The 23,606-nt window shown below is 41.4% G+C and overlaps 1 protein-coding gene across 4 annotated transcripts in view; it reads right to left on the bottom strand.

The window, feature by feature from the left end:
* Nucleotides 1–23,606, bottom strand: part of MORC4 (MORC family CW-type zinc finger 4) — a 53,095-nt gene that overhangs the window by 5,719 nt on the left and 23,770 nt on the right. For all 4 annotated transcript variants that reach the window (XM_047716220.1, XM_047716218.1, XM_047716219.1 and 1 more), the window contains 5 exons: nt 16,707–16,805; nt 13,341–13,469; nt 10,797–10,865; nt 10,357–10,408; nt 8,809–8,984 (listed from right to left, as the gene is read on the bottom strand). In XM_047716220.1, coding sequence (XP_047572176.1) covers nt 8,809–8,984; nt 10,357–10,408; nt 10,797–10,865; nt 13,341–13,469; nt 16,707–16,805 — 525 coding nt within the window. The remainder of the gene's footprint in view (nt 1–8,808; nt 8,985–10,356; nt 10,409–10,796; nt 10,866–13,340; nt 13,470–16,706; nt 16,806–23,606) is intronic.

The following is a 23,606-nucleotide window of genomic DNA, read 5'->3' as shown; positions in this document are numbered from 1 at the left end:
AGAAAAAGAAGTGGATTTTACTTAGTGGTTCTAGAAGTACTTAGCAGTTCTGTAAGTAAAGGTCTGATCTTCCCCTTTAGGGACTGATATTTATTCTAGACCTGTATTCACTCATTTAGTAAGCACCAGGAATTCTTTTCAGACTACATAGCTAGTTTCTTCCCATTTTCTTTTCTTTTTCTTAAGATTTTATTTATTTATTTGAGAGAGAGAGAGAGAGAGAGCGAGAGAGAGAGCACAAGCAGGGGAAGTTGCAGTGGGAGAGAGAGAAGCAGGCTCCCTGCTGAGCAGGGAGCCCCATGCTGATGCAGGGCTCGATCCCAGAACTCCTGAGCTGAAGGCAGGCGCTTAACCAACTGAGCCAGCCAGGCACCCCATCTTCTCATTTTCTTCCTTTTTTTTGGTCGTACTCCTCAACTGTCTGTCTGCAGAGGAGCCAGCTGATATTTTGATAGGGGACTGCATCAAATCTGTAGCTCAATTTGGGGAATATGGCCATCTTAACAACAGCAAATCTTCTTCTTTTTTTAAAGATTTTATTTATTTATTTGACAGAGAGAGATCACAAGTAGATGGAGAGGCAGGCAGAGAGAGAGAGAGAGGGAAGCAGGCTTCTTGCTGAGCAGAGAGCCCGATGCGGGACTCGATCCCAGGACTCTGAGATCATGACCTGAGCCGAAGGCAGCAGCTTAACCCACTGAGCCACCCAGGCGCCCAACAGCAAATCTTCTAATCCATAAACACGACATGTCTTTCCATTTACTCAGGTCTTCTTTAATCTCATCCAAAAATATTTTGTAGTTCTCAGTTTACAAGGCTTACTTGCACTTCTGTTAAATTTATTCCTAAAGACTATTTTTGAAGCTACTGTAAATGAAATCACTTTACTGTTTTCTTAAAGTTTTTAGTGGCTACTTATGTATTTGAAGTACAGTTAACATACAGTGTTATGTTAGATTCAGGTGTACAATATAGTGATGCAGCAATTCCATACAGTACTCAGTGCTCCTCCAGATAAGTGTGCTCTTAATCCCCTTTATCTATTTCACCCATTCCCCCCCATCACCCATCTGGCAACCACCAGTTTGTTCTTTGTATTTAAGAGTCCATTTTATCACTTCATTCTTTTTTCCCTCTGCTTTTTTGTTTGTTTTGTTTCTTAAATTTCACATAGGAGTGAAATCACACAGTATTTGTCTTTTTTTATCTGACTTATTTCACTTAGCATTATACCCTATCCTGTCGCAAATGGCAAGATCTCATTTTTTATGGTGAGTAATATTCCACTGTGTGTGTGTGTGTGTGTACCCCATCTTCTTTATCTAGTCATCTACCAACAAACACTTGGGCTGCTTTCATGTCTTGGCTATTGTAAATAACATTGCAATGAACACAGGGCTGCTTATGACCTATTCAAATTAGTCTTTTCATTTCCTTTGGATAAACACCAGCAGTGGAATTACTGGATCAAATGGTCATTCTATTTCTAACATCTTGAGGAACCTCCATACTGTTTTCCAGAGTGGCTGCACCAGTTTGCATTCCCACCAACAATACAAGAGGTTCCCCTTTCTCCACATCCTCCCCAACACCTGTTGTTTCTTGTGTTGTTAACTTTAGCCATTCTGGTAGGTATGAGGTGATAGCTCATTATGGTTTTGATTTGTTTTTTTCCTAGTATGAGTGATTTTGAACATCTTTTCATGTGTCTGCTGGCCATTTGCATGTCTTCTTGAGAAATGTCTGTTCAGGCCCTTTGCCCATTTTTTAGCCAAATTTTTTGTGGGTTTTTTTGATGTTGTGTTAAGTTCTTTATATATTTTGGATATTAAGCCCTTATTGGATATAAAATTGGCAAACATCTTCTCCCATTCAGTGAGTTACTTTGTTTTTTTGTCGATGGTCTCCTTCACTATGCAAAAGCTTTTTAGTCTGTTATTTAATTTCCACATATTTGTGAATTTCCCAAAATTTCTTCTGTTGTAGATTTCTACTTGAATTCCATTGGGATTGGACTACATTTTTTGCATGTTATCAATCCTTTCAATTTACTGAGGCTTGTTTTCTGGTCTAACATAGGGTCTTATCCTGGATAATACTCCATGTACACTTCAGAAGAATATAAAGTGTTCTATACATTTCTGTCAGGTCCAGTTGGTTTATGGCATTCTTCAACTCTTCTGTTTCCTTGCTGGTCTTCTGCCCATAATGGAAGTGGGCCATTGAAGTTTTCAAGTATTATTGATATCCATTTCTTCCTTCAATTCTGTCTGCTTTTGCTTTATATATTTGGCGGGGCTCTGTTATTGGGTCCACATATAGGTATAATTACTACATTTTCCTGATGAACTCTGTCATGAAATATCCCTCCTAATATCTAGTAACATCTTTTTGTTTGAAGTCTACTTTGTCTGATATTAGCATAAGCACTCTAGCTCTCTTATGGTTGCTTTTGCATGGTATATCTGCTTCCACTCTTTTATTTTCAACCTATTTATATCTCTGAATCTAAAGTGTTTCTCCTGTATATTTGGATTTTAAATCCAATCTGATATTTTCTGATTGGGTAGTTTGAACTAGTCATATTTAATGTTATTATGGAAATGACAGAATTTACATCTGCTATTTAGCTTGCTGTGTTCTATATGTGCCATGCCTTCTTTGTTCCTTTCTTCTTCTACTGTTCCTTTTTCACGTTATATGGATATTTTCCGGTTTAACACTTATAAATCTAACAACACATTGCTATAATTATTACTTTATGTAATGTTATGCCTTTTGAGGAAGCAGAGAGAAGAAAGCAGAGCAACTGCATATTTATAATGTTTATAGAGTCTGCTAATCAACCTTATTTTTCCATTTGAAATTTTCTTCATTTCTTACTATGGTGTTATCTCTTTACTCCAGTATACTGCTGCTTTGCTTCCACTCACCTCCTTTATGCTGTTATTGTCAAACATTTCACATCTGTGGATGAGCCCAACAATGAAGTTATACACATATATAAAATTATATACATATATACACTTAATTTATGAAATTATTCTTTAAATTAATTTAGTTAAGAATAAAACAGTAAAGGGGCGCCTGGGTGGCTCAGTGGGTTAAGCCGCTGCCTTCGGCTCAGGTCATGATCTCAGGGTCCTGGGATCGAGTCCCGCATCGGGTTCTCTGCTCGCCAGAGATCCTGCTTCCCTCTCTCTCTCTGCCTGCCTCTCCATCTACTTGTGATCTCTCTCTGTCAAATAAATAAATAAAATCTTAAAAAAAAAAAAAAGAATAAAACAGTAAGGGTGCCTGGGTGGCTCAGTCAGTTAAGCACCTGCCTTTGGCTCAAGTCATCATCCCGAGGTCCTAGGATCAACCCCACGTTGGGCTCCCTGCTCAGCGAGGAGTCTGCTTCTCCCTCTGCCCCTCCCCTGCTCAGGCTCTTTCTGTCTCAAATACATAAATGAATAAATGAATGACTAAATGAATGAATGAATGAATAGAAACAGGGAAAAAAGCCATTATATTGTCTTTTATAATGAATTAGTTATCATTGCCAGTACTCTTATTTTTCATGTGAATTTGAATTACTATCTGGTATCACTTGCTTTCATCCTAAAGAACTCCCTTCAGTATTCCTTTTTTTTTAAAGATTTTATTTATTTATTTGACAGAGAGAGAGATGGCAAGATAAGGAACACAAACAGGGGGAGTGGGAGAGGGAGAAAGAGGCTCCCCGCTGAGCAGGGAGCACAATGTGGGGCTCGATCCCAAGACCCTGGGATAATGACCAGAGCCGAAGGCAGACAATTAATGACTGAGCCACCCAAGTGTCCCCTTCAGTATTTCTTGAAAGGGATTTTTACTAGAAACAAATTCCATCTGCTTTTGTTTATCTGGGAAATGTATTATTTCACCTTCATTTTCTAAAAAGATAGTTTTACTGGATTTAAGATTCTTGCTTGACACTCTTTCTTCTTTTACTACCATGAATATGTGATCTGACTGTGGTCTCCATTATTTTTGTTGGTTGGTTGTAGCTTCCGAGGTAGAGTTTAGTGATTCATCAGTTGCGTATCACACCCGGTGCTCATTCCATCATGTGCCCTCCTTCATGCCCATCACCCAGGTATGCCTTCCTTAAAATGGCTGCCTTGAAGTCTGTGTCTACTAAATCCAACATCTGGGTCTCTTCAAGAGCACTTTCTAGTATCTGCTTCTTTTTTTCCCCCTATGTACAGGTCACACTTTCCTATTTCTTTGCATGCCTCATGACTTTTTCCTGACAATTGGCTATTTTCATTTTTAAGATTTTTTTTTTAAATTTTAAAGTAATCTCTACAGCCAACGGAGGGCTTAAACTGACAACCGTGAGATCAAGAGTCACACGCTCCACCAAGCCAGCCAGGTGCCCTGAGAGTTGGGTATTTTTAATAACACAGAACAGCAACTCTGGACACTGCTCCCATATGCCTGAGTGGTTGATGTTGTTGTCTGCTTGGTTGTTTAGTGACCTGGCTGAAGAAATCTGAGCAGAAGAAATCTGAGCAGAAGTATGAGAGTCTGTCTGTTCACTGTAGAACAAATTGATTTCTTCTTGGTTTTTCTCTCTTACCTGGCCATGTAGGAGTCACCCCTGGGTCAGCATAGGCCAGTTACTGGTCACAGATTGTGCTTAAGCCCCCACAGCCAGTTAGCTTTTTACCCTCTCCCATTGGGTGTATGTGTGGCGTGGAGGCTGCTATCACAGTTCAAGGAATCTGTTTTGGCCCCACATCTGGCCTGGTAGTAGCAGCTTGGATTTTCCCTCTCGAATCACCTCTGGGAGGGCACGACTTTGAGCATGCACACAGTCTTCCAGTCTACCAGGATATGTGTGATTTCTTTTTAAGCCTGGTTTCCTAGGAATTGCCCCTGGGTCAGAAAAGCTTATTAATTGGCCAGTGGTTAGTCAGAGGCTGTGCTTAAGTCCCTAGTGCCACTGAGGGCCGTGTCCTTTTGTTGCTTGATCTGCGTGAGGCTCGAGGACTGCCTTAAAGTTCACCTCTTGTCCTAGCCTGACTGCTTCCAGGGAAATGGAGCCTCGTGCCTATGTGCAGCCTTCCTAATCCCAGGGTTGACTGTGATGCCAGGAGAGGTCTTTCTTGACTGTCTTTCTCCTTGGTTCTCTCTGTTAGCAAACTTCTGACTGCTCAGCCATTTCACTTGTTGTAAGGTGTATCACAGAGCTATGAGAGCTCTCTTAATTACTGCTTACCAAGATTTCCAGTATTTTTAATAACTGAGCCAACCAGGCACCAGATTTCCAGTATTTTTGACAGTGCTTTTACAAATGGAATTCTTCATGATCTGTTCCGCATAAAAGTCAGGTCCTTCTGGTAGAGCGAAGGAGTTCTTCATCTTTCAGGCCCCTTGACCTAAGCAGAACCTCGGTGCCACTGTCCAAAAATGGCATAAAAGAAAATTTTCTTTATGAATGTGGATGCCAGGATGTTTTCGGGGCTTGCTACTTTAGGCATGAACCTCTGGCCTGTAAGCAAGCTGGGGCTGGAGCAGCAGGAGTCCAGTACTGTCAGCACGCTGTCCTGAGGAGAGGGCTTCCACCCTGAGTGGGGGCTGGGTGGGAGAAGAGAGACCTAGTATTCCGGGTTGGCCTGGAATAGAGTTTTTGCAAGACAGAACTAGGGCACTTGAGAAATGTCGGAGGCCTGTCCAACCCAGGGGAGACCACAGCTCCACACTGGGAGCTAGGGAAAGAGGGAGCCCCCAGCTTCTTGACCACACCCATTTGGATTAGAACTCCCTGAGAAGTTTTTGTAAAATACAGCTTGAAGGGGGATGGTAGCAAAGCTGAAGGCTGAAGACCCTTGCAGTTGTCTCTGAAATTTCATAGATTTTCTTCAATGAATGTTTATTTGCTGTATGCCCCTAGTACAATTTCAGATGCTTGTTTTGTTTTGTTTAATAATATTTTCCAGTTAATTAGGTTATTTGTTGGTGAAAGAGTCTATCACACTCCTCATTTCTCCATTCTGGAAGTCTCTCTCATTAAAATGTTAATACTGGCTGCTGAATCCATCTTATTCACTTATAAAATTGTTCTTCTCTTTCTACCTTGTGTTTGTTGTTTCAAATATTCCTTTAAACATATCAGAATGTCTGTCTTCCCCTCCTTCAACTATTACAGTGTAATTTGGATGGTTTCTTTTTGTTATCCTTTGAAAACATGAACTATTTATAATTAGCCTTTGATATACAGTTTATTCAAGGGGTCTCTAAACATCTAAATAAATTATAGCTACTAATTCTCTCCTGTGTCTTTATGCTAATGGATACTTTGGACCTTAAGTTTGTAACTGCACATATGAAACCTAGCATGTATTGGGGATACTTACATACAGAACTCTGACTGCCATAAAATTCTTCATTTTTGAGTCCATCACTGCCTTAGAACATTGCCTTTCATACAGCAAGCACTCAAATATATGCAGAATAAATGAAGAAAAAGGACTATTTCCTTTAACAGAAATAAGCTAAATGATTATGCCCATTTGCATCCTGGCTGAACCTATTCCTCACGGCGTGTCCTCCTATCCCCTTGGCTAGTTTGTGAAACTCACAAAGCTATTTCCAATGACCCCTCGAGGGCCCCTGCTAGGTCATATAACTTATTCCACTAAAACTTTAAAAAATTCTCTTGGATAGTATGGGCTTTATTTTATCTAGTGTTGGAAAGCTGTACTACATGACCCAAGGACCCTTACTAGCTTCAGGTTTTGATAAATAACAAAGGAGACCTTTGTAACTGCTGACTAAACCTATTATCTCATTTAACATTGTTTTACCAAGAAAGCCATGTATATTTTACCAAACCCCTGCATACCTTTACTTCTCCCTATAAAAAGGCAGACTCTGCACTCAATCTGAATCCCCTTATCCACGTCGCTTAAAATGACATCCTCAGCTTACTGACCCTATATAAAACAGGACATTAGCAATACCACTGATCACGTTATCGTTTTCCCTTGAAAGAATAGTATTCTCAAATTAAAATTACACATGAATGATGTACTTTGCCTGTCCTCTACAGCCAAAACCCAAACCTGGATATGGCTGTTCTATAAATAATTCATACAACAACCTCATTAAAGCCTGATGAAGTGCGCCACCCAATGGCCGTACTTCCATACTGCACTCATTAAATACACAAACATGTATCAGCGTCTATAACTTCCTTCCAGGGACGGGAAACCACTCTAGGGTAACAAAAGAAACACAGCAGAAAAAGGAAAAGGCAGTGGTTGCAGCAGGGAAAGGATAGCCTTCAAGAGCTACGACACCTTGAAATGCCAATGGCAATTTGGATGTGTGGCCACCTCAAGGTGATCGAAGCAGAGAGGCAACAATGTGCTTAAAAATTATGCAGCCCTTTACTGTGTGTCCCTCCTCACCTACAGTGGGAGTTGGAAAACTATGGATGGGAACAGAGTCAAATGAGACTCAAGGCCATGAGACGGACTGGACTCTATTTTGCTGCACAGTTCAATCTTAGAAATGGTTCCTGTTGCAGGACTCTGATTTCATGTAAGTTACTCAGGGCCTCCAAGCTCCCAAGGCACTGTTCTAGGTGATCTCTTACTGATTCTCATTTAATTCCTTTAGAGTTTTAATAGTGTCACTCCTAAAATAGCTTACTTCCTCTCAAGACCTTCTGTTCACGTTCAGGGGGGTCATGGGGTTCTTCCAATATCTACAGGGCTAAATTGTGGAAGAAGCACAGAAGAGGGGACTTGGACACATATGGAAATGTTTGCCTAGATGAGAAGCTGAAAAGACCCACCTATGAAGCAAGACACAAGGAAAAGACTCAGTACCATTAGGGGGAAAAGCCAAGAGTCATTTTTGTTTGTTTTTTTTACCCTGTTATGTATATACCATTGCTTCTATCCTAGAATATATTAAGAAGATACCCCAAATGAAGAGGGTCGATGAAAAGTTCACAACCCACGATAGAACAGTCACATTACTGATAACTGCAGAAGTTTCTACTTTTAAAGGGCAACCCTGTACCTGCCTTATGGTTTGGACTTGCCAGAAGGGAGAAGTATAGCGATAGGAGAAGGCAAGTCCTAATTAGGAGTCCTGAGTTCCAGTCTCATGGTAGTGGAGGGGCAGTCATATCTCTCAGCACTTCAAATACTCCTGCTATTTCAGAAAAAGAAGAGGTATGCTCCTTCCTGTTAGAAAGACTAACGAAATCATACCAACGAGGTGCTAGGAGATGGACAAGTGAAGCCCAAAACTACACTCACACTCACAATTGACTCTAGGAGACAATGGATGAGAAGGCTTGCCTAATGGCACAAACTTCTAATAGTTGTTCTTTGTATGTGGCCAACATGTGCTAGACCTATGGGGCCCCACAGGACCTCAATATTCCTAAGGTTAAGGAAAGAAGTAACACTTACCTATGTCACATTACCTTACACTTGGATTGCATATTATGCTTTTCAAAGAGTTTTCACATCCATTATTTCACTTAACACAGTTCCCAACATAATGGGAATACAAAATACGTAAAAGTATTTGTCAGCTGACTGCCTCAAAAGAGAGACAGACAGACTCGACACAGCAGTTGTAATGCTGAAAAATTGCAAGTACACGCAACACACAATTCTGTTACCCCCGAATCATGTTTCTCCAACTGAAGTCCATGCTAGGCCTTAGGAGAAGCATAAATATGATCACCATCCTGACTTACTTCACAGGAAAATGGACCCTGAGGCTTACTACTGAAGGCAGACTATGTTGTCTACCCACCTGGAAAACTGAAAAACACTGGAATCCAGAGGCTTAAGCTGAAGAGAAGGTGTCCTGCTTTCTTCTCCAACAGATGGAGGCCGGCTAGGACTATCCATTCCTTCATATCCAATTGTCTTATTGTTCAAGTCATCCATATCTCGACTAGCAGGGATCTTCAGCAGATTGGCAAATACCTAGCAAAGAAAGAAGCGATTCATAAAAATCCCAATTTCAATAAAATACCAAAAGGATGAGTCAAATCCTTCTGATGCTAGGAGAAAACACTTGGCCAAATAAAAAGAAACTGGTTTCCTACACAAAACAAACAGCGCGCAGTAACGTACACTAGACCACTGAACCTAGTTCAGTTATAACCTTATTGGCTGGACACCAATAGACCTCCCCAACTCACTTATTGGCTCCTAGAGTCACCCCACCCACAGCACACCAGGCCCCCGAATCACCATCTAATTCTCTCCTGTGACCCAGTTGAGGGCTGGGGGGTCACTCCTCTGAGATCTGTGATGCGGGCAGGGGTGGAGGGAGTAAGCATCGCAGCAAATGTCAGGGCTGGTTTTGGAGAAATGCATGCAAGAGACGAACGCATATTCCCAGTGCACACACACAGAGACATGCATCTAAGATCTCGTGGGAGAGCCAGCTGAGGAAGAGAGTAGAAACGATGAAGGTAGAGGAATATAAAGGGGAGGTAAACTGAATGAGGACAGGGCGGTCCCAGGACATCTCCCAATCTCTAGATCAGACGATTAAGCCAAGACATTAGGGTATGAAACCTGGTTATTCATATGCCTGGGTCTCAGTAGGATGTCAGAAGATTAGTATCGAATTGCCTCTATCCTCACCAGTCTGACCTACCCTGATTGGGAGGGGAGGAGAATCTAACATGCTACTAGCAGATATCTCTGGGAAAGAGGGTCAAGAGGAAGATCATGCAGAAAGGCAAGGTTGGGTGGGGAAGAGACATGGGTGCTATGGTGGCTGTCAGGAAAGGAGTGTCCCTGAGAGGACGGCCAACCTTATTGCACCCTTCAGCGTCCGGAGCTGGGCAACCATGTCCGAGAGACAGTGCTCCTGAAAATTCAAAACAGCAGAGTCTTTATAAAGCCAGCCAGCCTGAAAGCAGGGATAGGGGAGGGGCACAGAGAACCACCCCTTCTTCCCAAGAGGAAGGAGGAAGGAATCACCCCTGAATCCTGGAAGAAAGGAGACTGAGGGAAAAACCAGACACTCAATAGGAGCAGCCTGTATGAGGATGGAACACAGCCTTGAATATTCTGGGACACTGAACGTGACATTCACACTGTCCATAATCAGTATGAAATCCAAATCTGAGAAATAAAAGATTTGGCTCTTCTATTTTTGGTGATCTGAACATCAGTAACAGCAGATCAAGACAAAATCAAAAGATCCAATGGAAAAAAAGATCACCAGAAGAAATGGTTTGTTATTTCTACGCAGCTCTCAAGACTGCTGCTTTCTTCAACCTATGTCCTCTGTTGGGGAAAATTTTGCGTGAGAAAACAAAGATGGCGCACTGTCTCTCACCTGGTGGTTCTCACTGTCCACTGGCAGCTTCTTCTTCTCAACCACTTGATCCCTAGGAGAAGATAAAAGTGTTATTTAGTTCACTCATGAAATTTCTTCATCTGAAATGGATTACTGATTGTAGATTTAGGTTATAAGGTTCCTTCCAAGCTGAGTAACTGAAGGTACCTTCCTAAACTCTGCCACTGAAGAGAGAGGTCCAATGCCCCATCAAAAGAGAGAGAGGGGGAAGGGAAGGTGAGAGACAGAAGACAATCATGTGTTAGACACTCAGGAGATGATTAGAAGGAAGAAAGAATTAGGAGAACAGAAATGAGAGGGAAATCATTCAAAGCCAAAAAAGAAAGATAAGTCATCTCTCTTCTTAAAACTCCCCCTGTCCTGTTGGGAAGGGTCAAGTCCCCTCTACTGTATGATCTAAAACCTTAGGTATACTCAACTGTTTTTTAGCTTTGTTCAAGTACAGGTCTTCATCGATGAGTTCTTGTTCCTCTGGAACAGAGCATCTCCTGCAGTACAGAGAAGAAATCATCTTTGGGAAACAAAATGTGCCCTTTGGTTTTTACCCTTTGCTTTCCTTACAACTATAATGAGGCAGGTCATAGAGGTTAACAACCCTTTGGCACTACAGAGTTCAGATTCCACCCACATTACAAAACCTGTGTGCCATGTTACCATGCAACAATTCTTTTTCGTTGTTGTTTTTAAAAATTTTTATTTGAGAAAAAGCGAGAGGGAGAGAGAGAGAGAGAGAGTGCATATAAGCAGGAGCACAAGCGGGGGAGGGGGGCACAGGCAGAGGGAGAAGCAGACTCCCTGCTGAGCAGGAAGCCAGATGCAGGACTTAATCCCAAGACCCTGGGATCATGACCTGAGCCAAATGCAGATGTTTTACCGACTGAGGGCACCTAGATGTCCAACATGTAGCAATTCTTACTTCAAGGCATACCATCATCTAATTTTTGGTGCATATATACCTTTCCCCCAAGACATACAAAGTACTTGACAGCTACAAAATTCCTATGATGGTGCATGGCAAGAAGCATAATCTCTATTTTTACACAGTGGATTTCAAGGATGAGAGAGACCTGCCTGAGGTTCCACATACAGAGATGATTGCTGAGACCAGAACCTGGGTCATACGCCTCATGTTTATGAAGAAAGTAATTCCCGGGGCGCCTGGGTGGCTCAGTGGGTTAAGCCGCTGCCTTCGGCTCAGGTCATGATCTCAGGGTCCTGGGATCGAGTCCCACATCGGGCTCTCTGCTCAGCAAGAAGCCTGCTTCCCTCTCTCTCTCTCTCTCTGCCTTCCTCTCCGTCTACTTGTGATCTCTCTCTGTCAAATAAATAAATAAAATCTTTAAAAAAAAAAAAAAAGAAAGAAAGTAATTCCCAAGGTGCAGTCTAGAAGCATGAGAATCCCTAAACTAAGTAATGATGCTTGAAGAAGAAAATCAGAGGTGATGACAGAGGGAAGCAATAAGGGATTAGGAGCTTACGTTGTAAAAGCAAAATAGTGGAGACTAGAGCAAAGAGGAGAGAAAAGAGGATTCTATAAATGGAAATACATCTGTTATATGTAGAGCACAAGAAGAGAATCTTAGGAGTAAACACTAAAAGGAGTACTAGAAAATGTATTCAGTGATCTAAAGCAATCCTAGAACAAATAAACAGAAATTCGTAATGACTGGAAACCCTATGTTATACCCATTTTATAAGGAGGCATTTCCTAGAAGGCTATGTCTCCTGAACTAAAGTGTAAACTGACAGAAGATCCAGGCTTCAAAAATGAGACTCCTGAGCACTTAGTCCCACGTGAACTGTCCAGGGAGAGGGGCTTAGGTACATCTGGAGATGATGGGGGAATGCTTACTCATCACAGACCTAGACCTCACTTACTTAATTTCCTCCATTTTAAACATTTTCCCTAAAACGCATACCCTGTTTTAGTACCTTTTTTTCTATCAGCATTTATCCCACAGGGGAAAAAATATATTAAGAAAATCAGAGCTGAAGTGAAGCAAACCGTATTATTATTTTAAACCTGTGTGACTACTGAGTCAAATCGGAAATATCTGTTAAACCGAAATGAATGCTCACGGATATGCCAGGCAGTATCCAGATGTTAGATGCTGCAAGGGACATGTGCACAGACGGCATTAAATGCACAACAGGTACCACGATAGATTTAGGCAGAGGAAGGGAAGCATATGAAGAAAATCATCAACTTCACCTGAAATGTAAAGCCCTTGTTCTCAAGTAGTTTACAATCATTTGGAGAGCCAAAGTATATACATATGAACACTATCTAAAGAATACAAAACAGTATGTGAACAAATGTCAAGAATTAAACACCACAGGAAGCCAGCATAAAATCACTGTAAACTATTGTCAACAGGAGAAGTACCACACAAGAATACTTCAGCTTCCCAGATGGATACGATTTCGACAGGCAGATGGAATGCGGAAACACACTATAAGCAAGGAGAATGACACTCTCAAGTCATGGAGGAGGGAACAAGCATGGCGCGTGCAGGGAACACTGGAGCCATAGGCCTGGTGAGAGCATACGATTTGTGTTAAGCTACAGTGAAAACTAAGGCTGGATAGGTAAGGTGGGATCAGTTAGCAAGGGGCTCTGATGCCAGGCTGCAGAGTGTAGACTTGAGGTAAAGTGTTTTAAGTGAGTAAAATGAACGTAAGGGAGTGGGGTTCCGGTTATGGAGTAAGTCCTGGGAATGAAAGCTACAGCAAGGGGAATATGGTCACTGATACTGTCATAGTGCTATATCGGGACAAATGGGAGCCACACTTGTGACAGCAGAATGGATAGACTTGTTGAATTACTATGCTTGTGTCAGACATCTGAAACCAATGTAACATTATAGGTCAACTATACTCAAAAAGACTTTTTAAAAAAGTGTTTTAGAATATAGAGACAAATCAGGAATGTTCCCTAACACAGAACTGAGTCCCAACCTTACCTGTACTTTGGATGGGAATTATAGTAACAAAACCATCTTGCAGGTAATGTAGACGGATCAACCTTGCCAGGAAGCTTCCTCCATTTAAGACACTCGTCACACTGTACCCATGTCTGGTCAGGAATCTTCCTGAAAGAAGGAAAACAGAAGTATGACTGTGTATATCCTAGCTCTGTGCCCTTACGTTAGAAAGTCACACCCAAAAGTGAAAGAACAAAATTTTATATAGGAAATGTGTTAGAACTGCTATGTTATGGTCAGGGTGTCTAAAATATGCATCTTGGGGGCGCCTGGGAGGCTCAGAGGGATAAGCCTCTGCCTTCAGCTCAGGTCATGATCTCAGGGTCCTGGGATAGAGCCCCGTATCAGGCTTTCTGCTCAGCAGGGAGCCTGCTCCCTGCCCTCTCTCTGCCTGCTTGTGATCTCTCTCTCTCTCTCTGTTAAATAAATAAAATCTTTTAAAAAATATGCATCTTCAACTTCACAAATAAAATAATAATAGAACTACACCAGATATGGAGATGAAAAATTATAACAAGTATTAAGAAGGTAAGCTACCATTATTTATGGAAGTAAATAATATTTATCCAGAATCACTTCTTTTAAACAAACAAGATGATAATTTTAACTCTAAAATTATTAGGAAAAAATCAATATACACATCGATATATAAATATATATATTTAACAATATTACCAAGAACCAAAACCCACAGAAATCATTTTATTTGCTTCTATCCAGCTGTGCAACAGGCTTAAAGTGCATTTGTAGGAGTCACAGAAGCATCATCATCACAAAACCTCCCCCATTTCCCTACAGACTCCCTAGTCCTCTCTTTTTTCTGTTCAAAAGTCTTTGTTTATACCTCAGTCAAAACTTTATTAGATTGGTATTCCCAACATTCATCTTAAAAACATCCTATAAATGTGATTAAATTTCCTAACTAGATATGGTGGCTCCAGTCCAACAACTGGTTGAATTAAGGTAAAATCCTTCCAGAGTTGTACACAAAGCCACTCCCATCCCTGCCAGGAAGCGTAACCCAGTGAGCTATATCGCATCGTGAACGTGTTTCTCTGTGAAAGGAGGTGGTCTGTGTATAGGAGCAGTCAGCATCCAAGGAATGTAAAGCAGACTAGAGGGAGATGACTGGAGAAAAGAAGCAGAAAGAGGGCAGAGGGGCAGCAAGGGCTGATTTGAGAAACATGTAAGTTAGCCTAGAGCAAGATGTATGTATATTACATTTATACCGTTCTTCTAATAGCCATTTCAACAGAGTGATGTGGTTCTTTTATGTCTTAGTTCAATGTTCTCCTTATCTTTTTTTTTTTTAAGAGAGAGAGCACGCACGCACACGTGCAAGCAGGAGGTGGTAGGGAGGGGAAGGGGCAGAGGTAGAGGGAGAGAATCTTAAGCAGGCTCCATGCCCAGCACAGAGCCTGATGTGGGGCTCGATCTCACAACCCTGAGCTCATGACCTGAGCTGAAATCGAGAGTTAGATGCTTAACCGAATGAGCCACCCAGGTGCCCCTTCCTTATCTTTTTAAATTATGCTTTTTTTCTAGCTATAAAAATACAAGATGATGGAAAAACTGGAAAATACAGAAAGATATAAAAAAGAAAAGACACTCATATTTCTACCACTCAAAGACAATGTCCTCTTCTTGTTTAAAACTCTGTTTTAACAAAGAGAATTCATACACATTTCTGGATATACAGCTTCCTATCTCCTGGTTCCAGGCTACTACAGCCTTGTAACCTCTGAGCTCTAAGCTCAGGCCTGACCTCTGGTGTCCATATATTTCCATACAGCCACTGTTTTTGCAAAAAGCACTTCTAGCAGGAGTGGTGGGCAGAGAAAAGGTCCTATTAGCTTTGGTTTTACATGGAGGTGCACAGAAGAGCTGCTTGCAGAAGCATGCCAATATTACTGCCTTGGAGGCAAGCATTAGAGATAGCAACTCCTTGCCTCAGGTTATATCAAACCATGGTAGATCCTTCCACCCAGGCAGACAGGAGAGGCATTTAGCTTGTGCTTGTAATAAACAGGTAGTTAAAGGGGTTAGACCATATTTCCCTCACTGCATCCTTCCAGAAGAGTGTCATGGCTAAAAACTTGGGTTTGGGGGGCTGACTGCCTATATTTGAACCTTGTATCTACCACTTTCTACTTGTTTCATCTTGAGCAAGTTATTTAAGCTCTCAGTGTACCAGTGTCTGCATTAGTAAACAGGTAAAAATACGATTCTGTCTCCCTCATAGGGTTGTCGTAATGACCAAATAAATGTAACTACATGTAAAGAACTTAGACCAGAGCCTGGCATATAATTACTCAATAAATAATAGTAATTATTACAATTCTGCCTCCAGAAAGGTTATGTAACACATACACACACACACACACACACACACACACACACACACACACACACTCCAGCAATATATGAACATCTGCTTCATTGCATTAATCACCACTTATGTGAAAGGCAAAAAAAAAAAAAAGGCATCTTGTCTAGGTTGGCTTTTCTTTGAAAACCACAGAGGTTGGACATGAGCAGAGATCTTCAGAATAAGACAGTGATTTACACAACAGCCGATCATGTTGCCTTCAAAAGGAAATTCTGTATCATACATTTACCTGATAACTTCCATTTAAAACCCCCCCCACAGGTGAGAATCCCCAAAATGAACTTCTAACACTCTAATCTTTGTCATGATGGTGGTGTAACTGATCACGTACGTGTTGTTACACATTCTATCCTCTGTTTTATGCTCCCATGCTGGCTCACTGAGGCATGTCATCCTGATCCACAGTTCTGTAACTCCCTATTTTTGATTCAATAAATTCTACCTTTTTCCTGGTATGCTGGGTTCTTTACTTCTACCCTCAAATTCCTTGGTACAGGCCCAACAATGTTCTCTAAGATTAAAGAGAAAGGAAGTTTGCTAACACTTCTGAACATGTACTATATGCCAGGTACTATGCTAAAAATGTTATGCTACCTAATTTCATATTCTCACGGAGGTGAAGTGACTTACTTACCCAAACTCACCAAACCATTAAGAACCAGATCCAGATTTTCAACCCACAAGTGTCTCATTTAAATGGCTTCATCTTCCACTATATCACACTGCCTGTAGGATAAACTCACAGTCCTAAACTCTTCACATTAATGAGCCAAACCACACATGTGTTCAACCAGAATGAAGAGGTCTAGAGAATGATGGAATTAGTACCCGTGATTTCCTATTCATTAAAGTTCATTAAAGTTGCATATGTGAAAAGCACCATCTTACCCTTGTCCCTTCCACTCGCTCTATCGACATCACCCCTAATACTTTTTATATTCTTATTTACTACTCACGGTATTGGCCTGGTGATGGCTGAGGTCTCAAAATTCTCTTGGGATGTCTTTTCCTTCCAGTAAGCATTGAGCTTCTGGGCAAGGGCATTTATTGTCAACCTGAAAGAAAAAGCAGGAAGAAGCACATCAATGCTGAGGATCTGTCAAACAATTTCACGATCTTTGAGATGCTCCCCTTTAAGAGAAGCTGACAATGTAGACTATTCAGTCTAAGTTTGAACAACTACACTTCCAGAAACTAGGATGGGAATCCACGGCCTTTGCAAATTACATGTATAAAATGACAGTCATCATGTCGAGTGGTCACGTTGGTTGCAAAGGTAAAATGGCCACAAGTCCTAAAAAGTACTGTGTTCTCCAAATACTCAGGGTTTTGAGAATCATGAGGTGGGAGAGCTGACATTATTGACAATGATGGAAGACTAAATTGCAGAGCGAGGACAGAGCCATACTGATAAGTTGATAGGGAGCTGCTCCGACTGTCAGATAACTCCAGGTAAACAATTTAGGACCCAGTCGAAAGTCAAAGGATCACATATCAAATACTGCACCCTACTTATTACGAATCAATCCAATCCTAGCTTAAAAATGTCTATATAGCTCTTCACTCAAATGTTGATCACAGAAGTTAGGGCACCAATGGACAACAAAGCCCCCTTCAACCCTCCACTGCACATTTGTTAGTGGAGGCTGGACCCCAGCTCTGGCTCTGGCTCTTTCTCCTTTATCCCTCCTCCCCAATGAACAACAGTAAACCTAGGGTCAAACGATGTTATGGTATAAGTCAAAACTTACTTTTAAAAACTGCCAATTTCAAATGACTGCTTTATATTTAATTCTATAACCTAGTGTTACACCTTACTGTAAAGCTGTACACACCTGAAATACTACAAATTTAGTATTTTAAAAAAAATCTCTGGACTCCATGTATCATTCCCAAAGGTATTGTAGACCTCTTCTCTCCTTAAGAGGTATTCTTCCTTACTTCCACCTTACTAATATTAAGTTAGATTCTGACTATATACAGAGAAGAGTAATCATTCGTGAGCTCCCCTATAAACACTTACTCCCCTCCAAGCTACCAAAAAGTCACACTTCTATGTTTGTATCTTTCCTTCAAGTCACAGATGAAGAATTATTCCTTGTTTTCTCTTACAACTCTATTTTAAAGCTGTTTTTTTAAAAGATTTTATTTATTTGTCAGAGAGAGAGAGAATGCACGCATGCATAAGCAGAAGGAGCAGGAGGCAGAGGAAGAAGCAGCAGAGGGAGAGGGAGAAGCAGGGTCCCCACTGAACAGTGAGCCTGACACGGGTCTTGGTCCCAGGAACCAGGGATCATGACCTGAGCTGAAGGCAGACGCTTAACTGACTGAACCACCCAGGTGCCTCTTAAAACTATTTTTAAAAGAAGATTAGATGGGATTCTGGAAAGGTGATGGAGTAAGAAGCACCAGGAATCTATCCCCCCACCTAGAGAGCCACTGCACTAGCAGAACTGGCTGAACTATTTGGAATTCTAGAGTCTATTGATGGCTTGCAACTTTCGGGAGAAGGCTTGAATGGTACATGGGCAAATTTCCGCTCTTAGAACAGGAATAGCTACCATCTCCCATCCACAGACCCATGGCAGGCAGCTGTGCACACATTTTTAGGAGCAACCTACAGGATCCAGGATGGGCAAAAACAGACTGCCCTCCAAATATTGGGGATATGGACTCTGATAGCTGTTTGCTGCTCCTGATCACAGATCATGTAATCCCATGGTTGCCACAAAGAAAACAGCTATAAAAGATACACAAAAAGAAATGAGAAATAAATTTTCACTACAAAAAAATCAACTGAACACAAAATAAGACAGTAATACAGGAAATGAAGGACAAAAAGAAAATCTTCTAAGCCATACAGAAAACAGCAAAATGAAAGAAGTCCTTCCTTATCCCTAAGTGCTTTAAATGTAAATCAAAAACAGAGAGTTGTGGAATGGGTTAAAAAACAAACACAAAAAAAGACATGATGTCAATATATGCTGCCCACAGGAGATGAACTTTAGATTTAAAAAGACACAAATAGATTGAAAGTAAAAGGATGTCCCGTGTAAATATTAACCAAAAGAGAAAATGGTGGCTATACTAACGTCCAACAAAACAGACTATAAGTCACAAGGGCTACAATGTGGAAGCAACCCAAGTGTCTGCCAATGGATGAATGGATAAACAAAATGTATTGTGCGTGTGCATGTGTGTATACGTATAGATACACACACACACAAACACTAGGCCATTATACATCCTTAAAAAGAGGAAATTCTGACACATGCTACAACGGGCATGAAGCTTGAGGCCACTATGCTAAAGGAAGCCAGTCTCAAAAAGACAAATTACTATATGATTTCACTTAAATGAGGTAGTCAGAGTAGTCAAAATCATAGAGTAGTCAAAATCATAGAGACAGAAGGGAGAATGGGGGCTGCCTGGGGCTGAGGGAAGTGGAATGGGACTTATTGTTTAATAGGTATAGAGTTTCCATTTTACAAGATGACAAGAGTTCTGGGGCTGGGTGGTGATGGTTGTAAAACAGTGTGAATGGTCTTTTTTTTCTTTTTTAAAGATCTTATTTATTTATTTGACAGACAGTGATCACAAGTAGGCAGAGAAGCAAGTAGAGAGAGAGAGAGAGAGAAGGAAGCAGGCTCCCTGCTGAGCAGAGAGCCTGATGTGGGGCTCGATCCCAGGACCCTGAGATCATGACCTGAGCCGAAGGCAGAGGCTTAACCCACTGAGCCACCCAGGTTCCCCGCAGTGTGAATGTTCTTAATGCCACTTAACAATACACTTAAAAATGGTTAGGATGGTAAATTTTATGGTACATGTATTTTACCACAATAAAAAAAAAAAAAACTGGAGGAAAAAAGGGAAAAGATTATGTGGTTGCCAGGGACTGGGGTGACCGCTAATGGACAAGAGGTCACTTTTTGGGGTGGTAGAAATGTTCTGGACTTCAATGGTGGTGATGATTGCACAGGTTATGAATATACTAAAACCACTATAGTGTTCACTTAATAATGGTGACATTTATAGTATGTGAATTATACCTTTACCAAAAAGAAAAATAAAAGTCTGTTCTCATGTATTCAGGTAAAATTTACACAGAGTAAAATTAATCTTTGTTAAGTGTGTAGTTCTAACAGTTTCGATAAATGTATACAGTCACGTAACCACCATCTCAACCGAGATACTGTTACCAGGTGTTCTAAAATCCCATTTCTTCTCAAAAAACCCTGGCTTGACTCTACAGTTCTATTCATCTCCAACCTTTTACTTCCCCAATCCTGGTATATGTGGCCTACACCCACTACCCCCTCTTCATTCTCCTTTCTTAACCCACTATGGTCTAGTTTCCACCATCGCCACTCCACAAGACTGTTCCTTTCCCCAAAGTAGAGTCATTACTCTATCAGTGATCCTGCCAATGTCCCAGTGTACTCAATTCGAGTCCTTGCAATGATCTTGGACTCTTCCCTCTCCTTTATATGTCTTATATAGTACGTCACCAAAATCACTTGAACTTTTCTTCACAGCTACTCTTATTTCAGACATTCATCTCAGACCTATGTTACTCCAAGAGCCTTTAATCCTTCCTTCAATCCATCCTGGGCCCTGTTTCCTGATTTATCAGCTGACCTAATTCATGTAAAGCACCTAAAAACCATAAAGCAGTATATAGTTATAACATAGTATATCCTTAAGATAGAAGGGTTTCAAGTCACTCCGCCATTCAAGAATACACAATGGAGTCTCACTGTCTAAGGTATCAACTACTCTACCCAACAATCCTGTAAGACAGAAGTTCTCAAACCTTCTCAGTTTGTGGCACCCTTTGTGTCTCAAGTTTTTCACGGCACCCTCAGGTCAAAAGTAATACGTACCAGTTCCAGTTACTAAACAGTTAGGTCCAAACAATTTAATAGCTATTTGAGAAAATAATACATATAAATTGAAAAGAAAATTTTTATTTCATTCTTAAACAGCCACAATTACTACTGGGATGGATATGTGTGCATACCTGTTGGGCAGTGTACCACTGCTCAAACCTTGGAATGAAACTGGACACGGCTTCCCTCACTTCTTCTTCAATGTTGACTTTCCTGTATTACTTTTTATCACAACAACCACTAAACACCCAGACTTGCAAAGATATGATATAATCAAAAGAAATGCAACAGATTTTGTTATCTGGCAGTGGGGTGCTGCTGTAACAAAGACCCACAAATGTGGAAGCAGCTTTAGATCTGAGCGGTAGGCAGAGGCTGGAAGAATTTGAGGACCCAGACCGAAATGGATGAGACTGTAACCTAGATTCTAGATTGAGCAGATGGTTAGTAGAAATATGGATGTTAAAAAGCCTCCTGGTGAGGGCTCAGAAAGAAGCGAGGGGCATAGTGGAGAAAATGCAAATTTCCTCAGAATACCTTCATCAGTGGGAACGGACTGTTAGCAGAATCACGGGTGATAGGATAGGTGCTGCTGCTGAAGGCCCAGGAGGAAATGAGGAACATGCTACTGGGAAATTTGAGGGAACGTGATCCTTGTTACATCACGGCAGAGAACTCAGCAGAACTGTGTCCTATAGTTCTGTGGAAAGCAGAACTTGTAAATGATGACACTGGACATTTAGCTGAGGAGATTTCCAAGCAAAGTGTTGAAAGTGTGGCCTAGTGTCTTCTTGCTGCTCACATAAAAAGGTGGGGAGGAAACAAATATATTGAGAGAGAACTATTGGACAAAAAGGAACCAGGACTTTATGATTTTGGAAATCCTCAGCCTAACCAGACTGAAGAAGATGCTAAAATTGAGACATTCACTGTCAGGAAAGCCTGCTCTACAGAAAAAGCCAAGGCTGTGTCTAGAAAACCTTTTGCTAATATCTCAGATCAAAAGGTCAGTGTATTCAGTCACACAAAAAGCTCTTTGAAAAGCTTAAACATGTGACTCAGATCTTCACAGCCATCTCAGCAGAAGCCAAGAATAGAAATAGGATTATCTAGGAAAGACCCGTCAAGAGCTTCTTGTCTGAGTGAACGAATATCCATGACATACATGGGAGACCCACAAGGGTCTTGAGGTTGGCATACCGGCACGCGCACTGCCTCACTGGACTGAAGGGATGGAGAGAGTATAACACTGAAAGAAGGCTGGTGGACCTCCAAAACTCTAGAGTCAGGAAAACAGGCTGATGAGGCTCCTGAGCTGCAGAGACATGCTCCCTTTCCCGAAAAAGGTAAGAGGACTCTGAGGGTGCAGCCACGAGCCCAGAGGGTAGAGCATGAGGTCTGCAGGATGAAGCTGCAAGCCCTAGACTTGTCACAGGACTTGAAATTCAATGGAATTAGTTTGGCTGGACTTTGAAGTGGCTTGAGACCTGTGGCTCCGTTTTCCTTCCATTTTCCTCCCTGTCTGAACTGGAATATCCCTAACTGATATCCTGTGCCTGTATCACCATTATATTTTAGAGTGAAATACAAAAACAAATAAATAAAGGACACAGCTGCAGAGGGAGAGGAATTTTGCCCCAGGATGCATCAGACCCACACCTGATTTAGATGATGAGATTTGGGGATTATGAGTTGCTGACATTAAGAGGAGGGTTTAGACTTGAGTCGCTGTAACAGTTGAGAGTTTGGGGATGTTGGGATGGGGCAAATATATTCTGTAGGTGAGGTATAAGTGGATCTTTGGAGGCCAGGGAGCAGGCTGTGGTAGGTGGAATGATGGTCCTCCAAAGACGCCTATGTCCTAGTCCCTGGAACCTGTGACTGTATCAGGTTACCTGGCAAAGGGGAATTAAGGTTACTTACTTACCAGTTGACCTTAAAAGAGGGAGATTATCCTGAATTATCCAATGTAATCACAAGGGGCCTTAAAAGGAGAAGAGTGAAGGGGAAGAGTCAGAAGCAGAGGAGCAGATGTGATGACAGACAGAAGCAAGTCATCGGAGTGATGTGATGTGAGAAGGACTCCATCCACCACTGATGGCTCTGAAGATTCAGGAAGAGGGCCACATACAGGCCAAGGAATGCCAGCCCTCTCGAAGTTGGAAATGGCAAGGGAATGGATTCTCCCCTTGAGCCCCCAGAAAGGAATGTAGCCCTGTTAACACCTTAAGTTTAGCCTAGTGAGATTTGCATCGGACTTCTAAACTATAGAACTCGAAGACAATAAATGAGCATTGTCTTAAGCGGTGAAGTGAGTAGTGATTTGTTCTAGCAGGAAGAGAAAACAACTTCTAGGATTTATAGGCAGAAGTCAAGTATCATTGTAGTTCCCTCAAAAATTTCAAATATCCTATGAATCCTCTGTGAGTTCGTTAGGTGCAGCTTGACACGTTGTTTGGGAACTGTGGCTCTAGGACAGGGCTCAGCATACAGCCTGTGGGCCAAATTCAGGCCATTGCCTGCTTTTGTAAAACAAAAACAAAAATAAAAACAAAAACAAAAACACTGTACTGGACACAGTTCATTCCTTTACTTCTTGTCTAGGGCTGCTTTTATAGGACAGCAGAACTGAGCAGTTGTGACAGAGACCATATGGCCCGCAAACCCTAAAATACTTATTTCCTGGCCCTTCACAGGAAAAGGATGTCAACTCCTGCTCTAGGAAGACAGCTCTACTCTATCTAGTAGACTCTATTTTCCTTCACTCTAGCTGTCTCCTCTTAGCCCCACTCCCTATACTCTCACCATTCTAAGTTCCTGTCATTACTTTAGATCATGCTATAGCCCCATCCTGGAATTCCCTTCTCTCCTGTTTCTAAGTCCTATATCCTTTCAGACAAATCTCAAGTCACACTTTCCACCTAAAACCTTCCCTATCTGCTCTATCAGGGCATTTTTTTCCCATAC

The sequence above is a fragment of the Lutra lutra genome, chromosome X (genome assembly GCF_902655055.1).
Source record: "Lutra lutra chromosome X, mLutLut1.2, whole genome shotgun sequence".
In the NCBI taxonomy this organism is placed as follows: Eukaryota; Metazoa; Chordata; class Mammalia; order Carnivora; family Mustelidae; genus Lutra; species Lutra lutra.
Note: the sequence above shows the minus strand (reverse complement) of the source record. Positions and strands in the feature narration are given on the sequence as shown.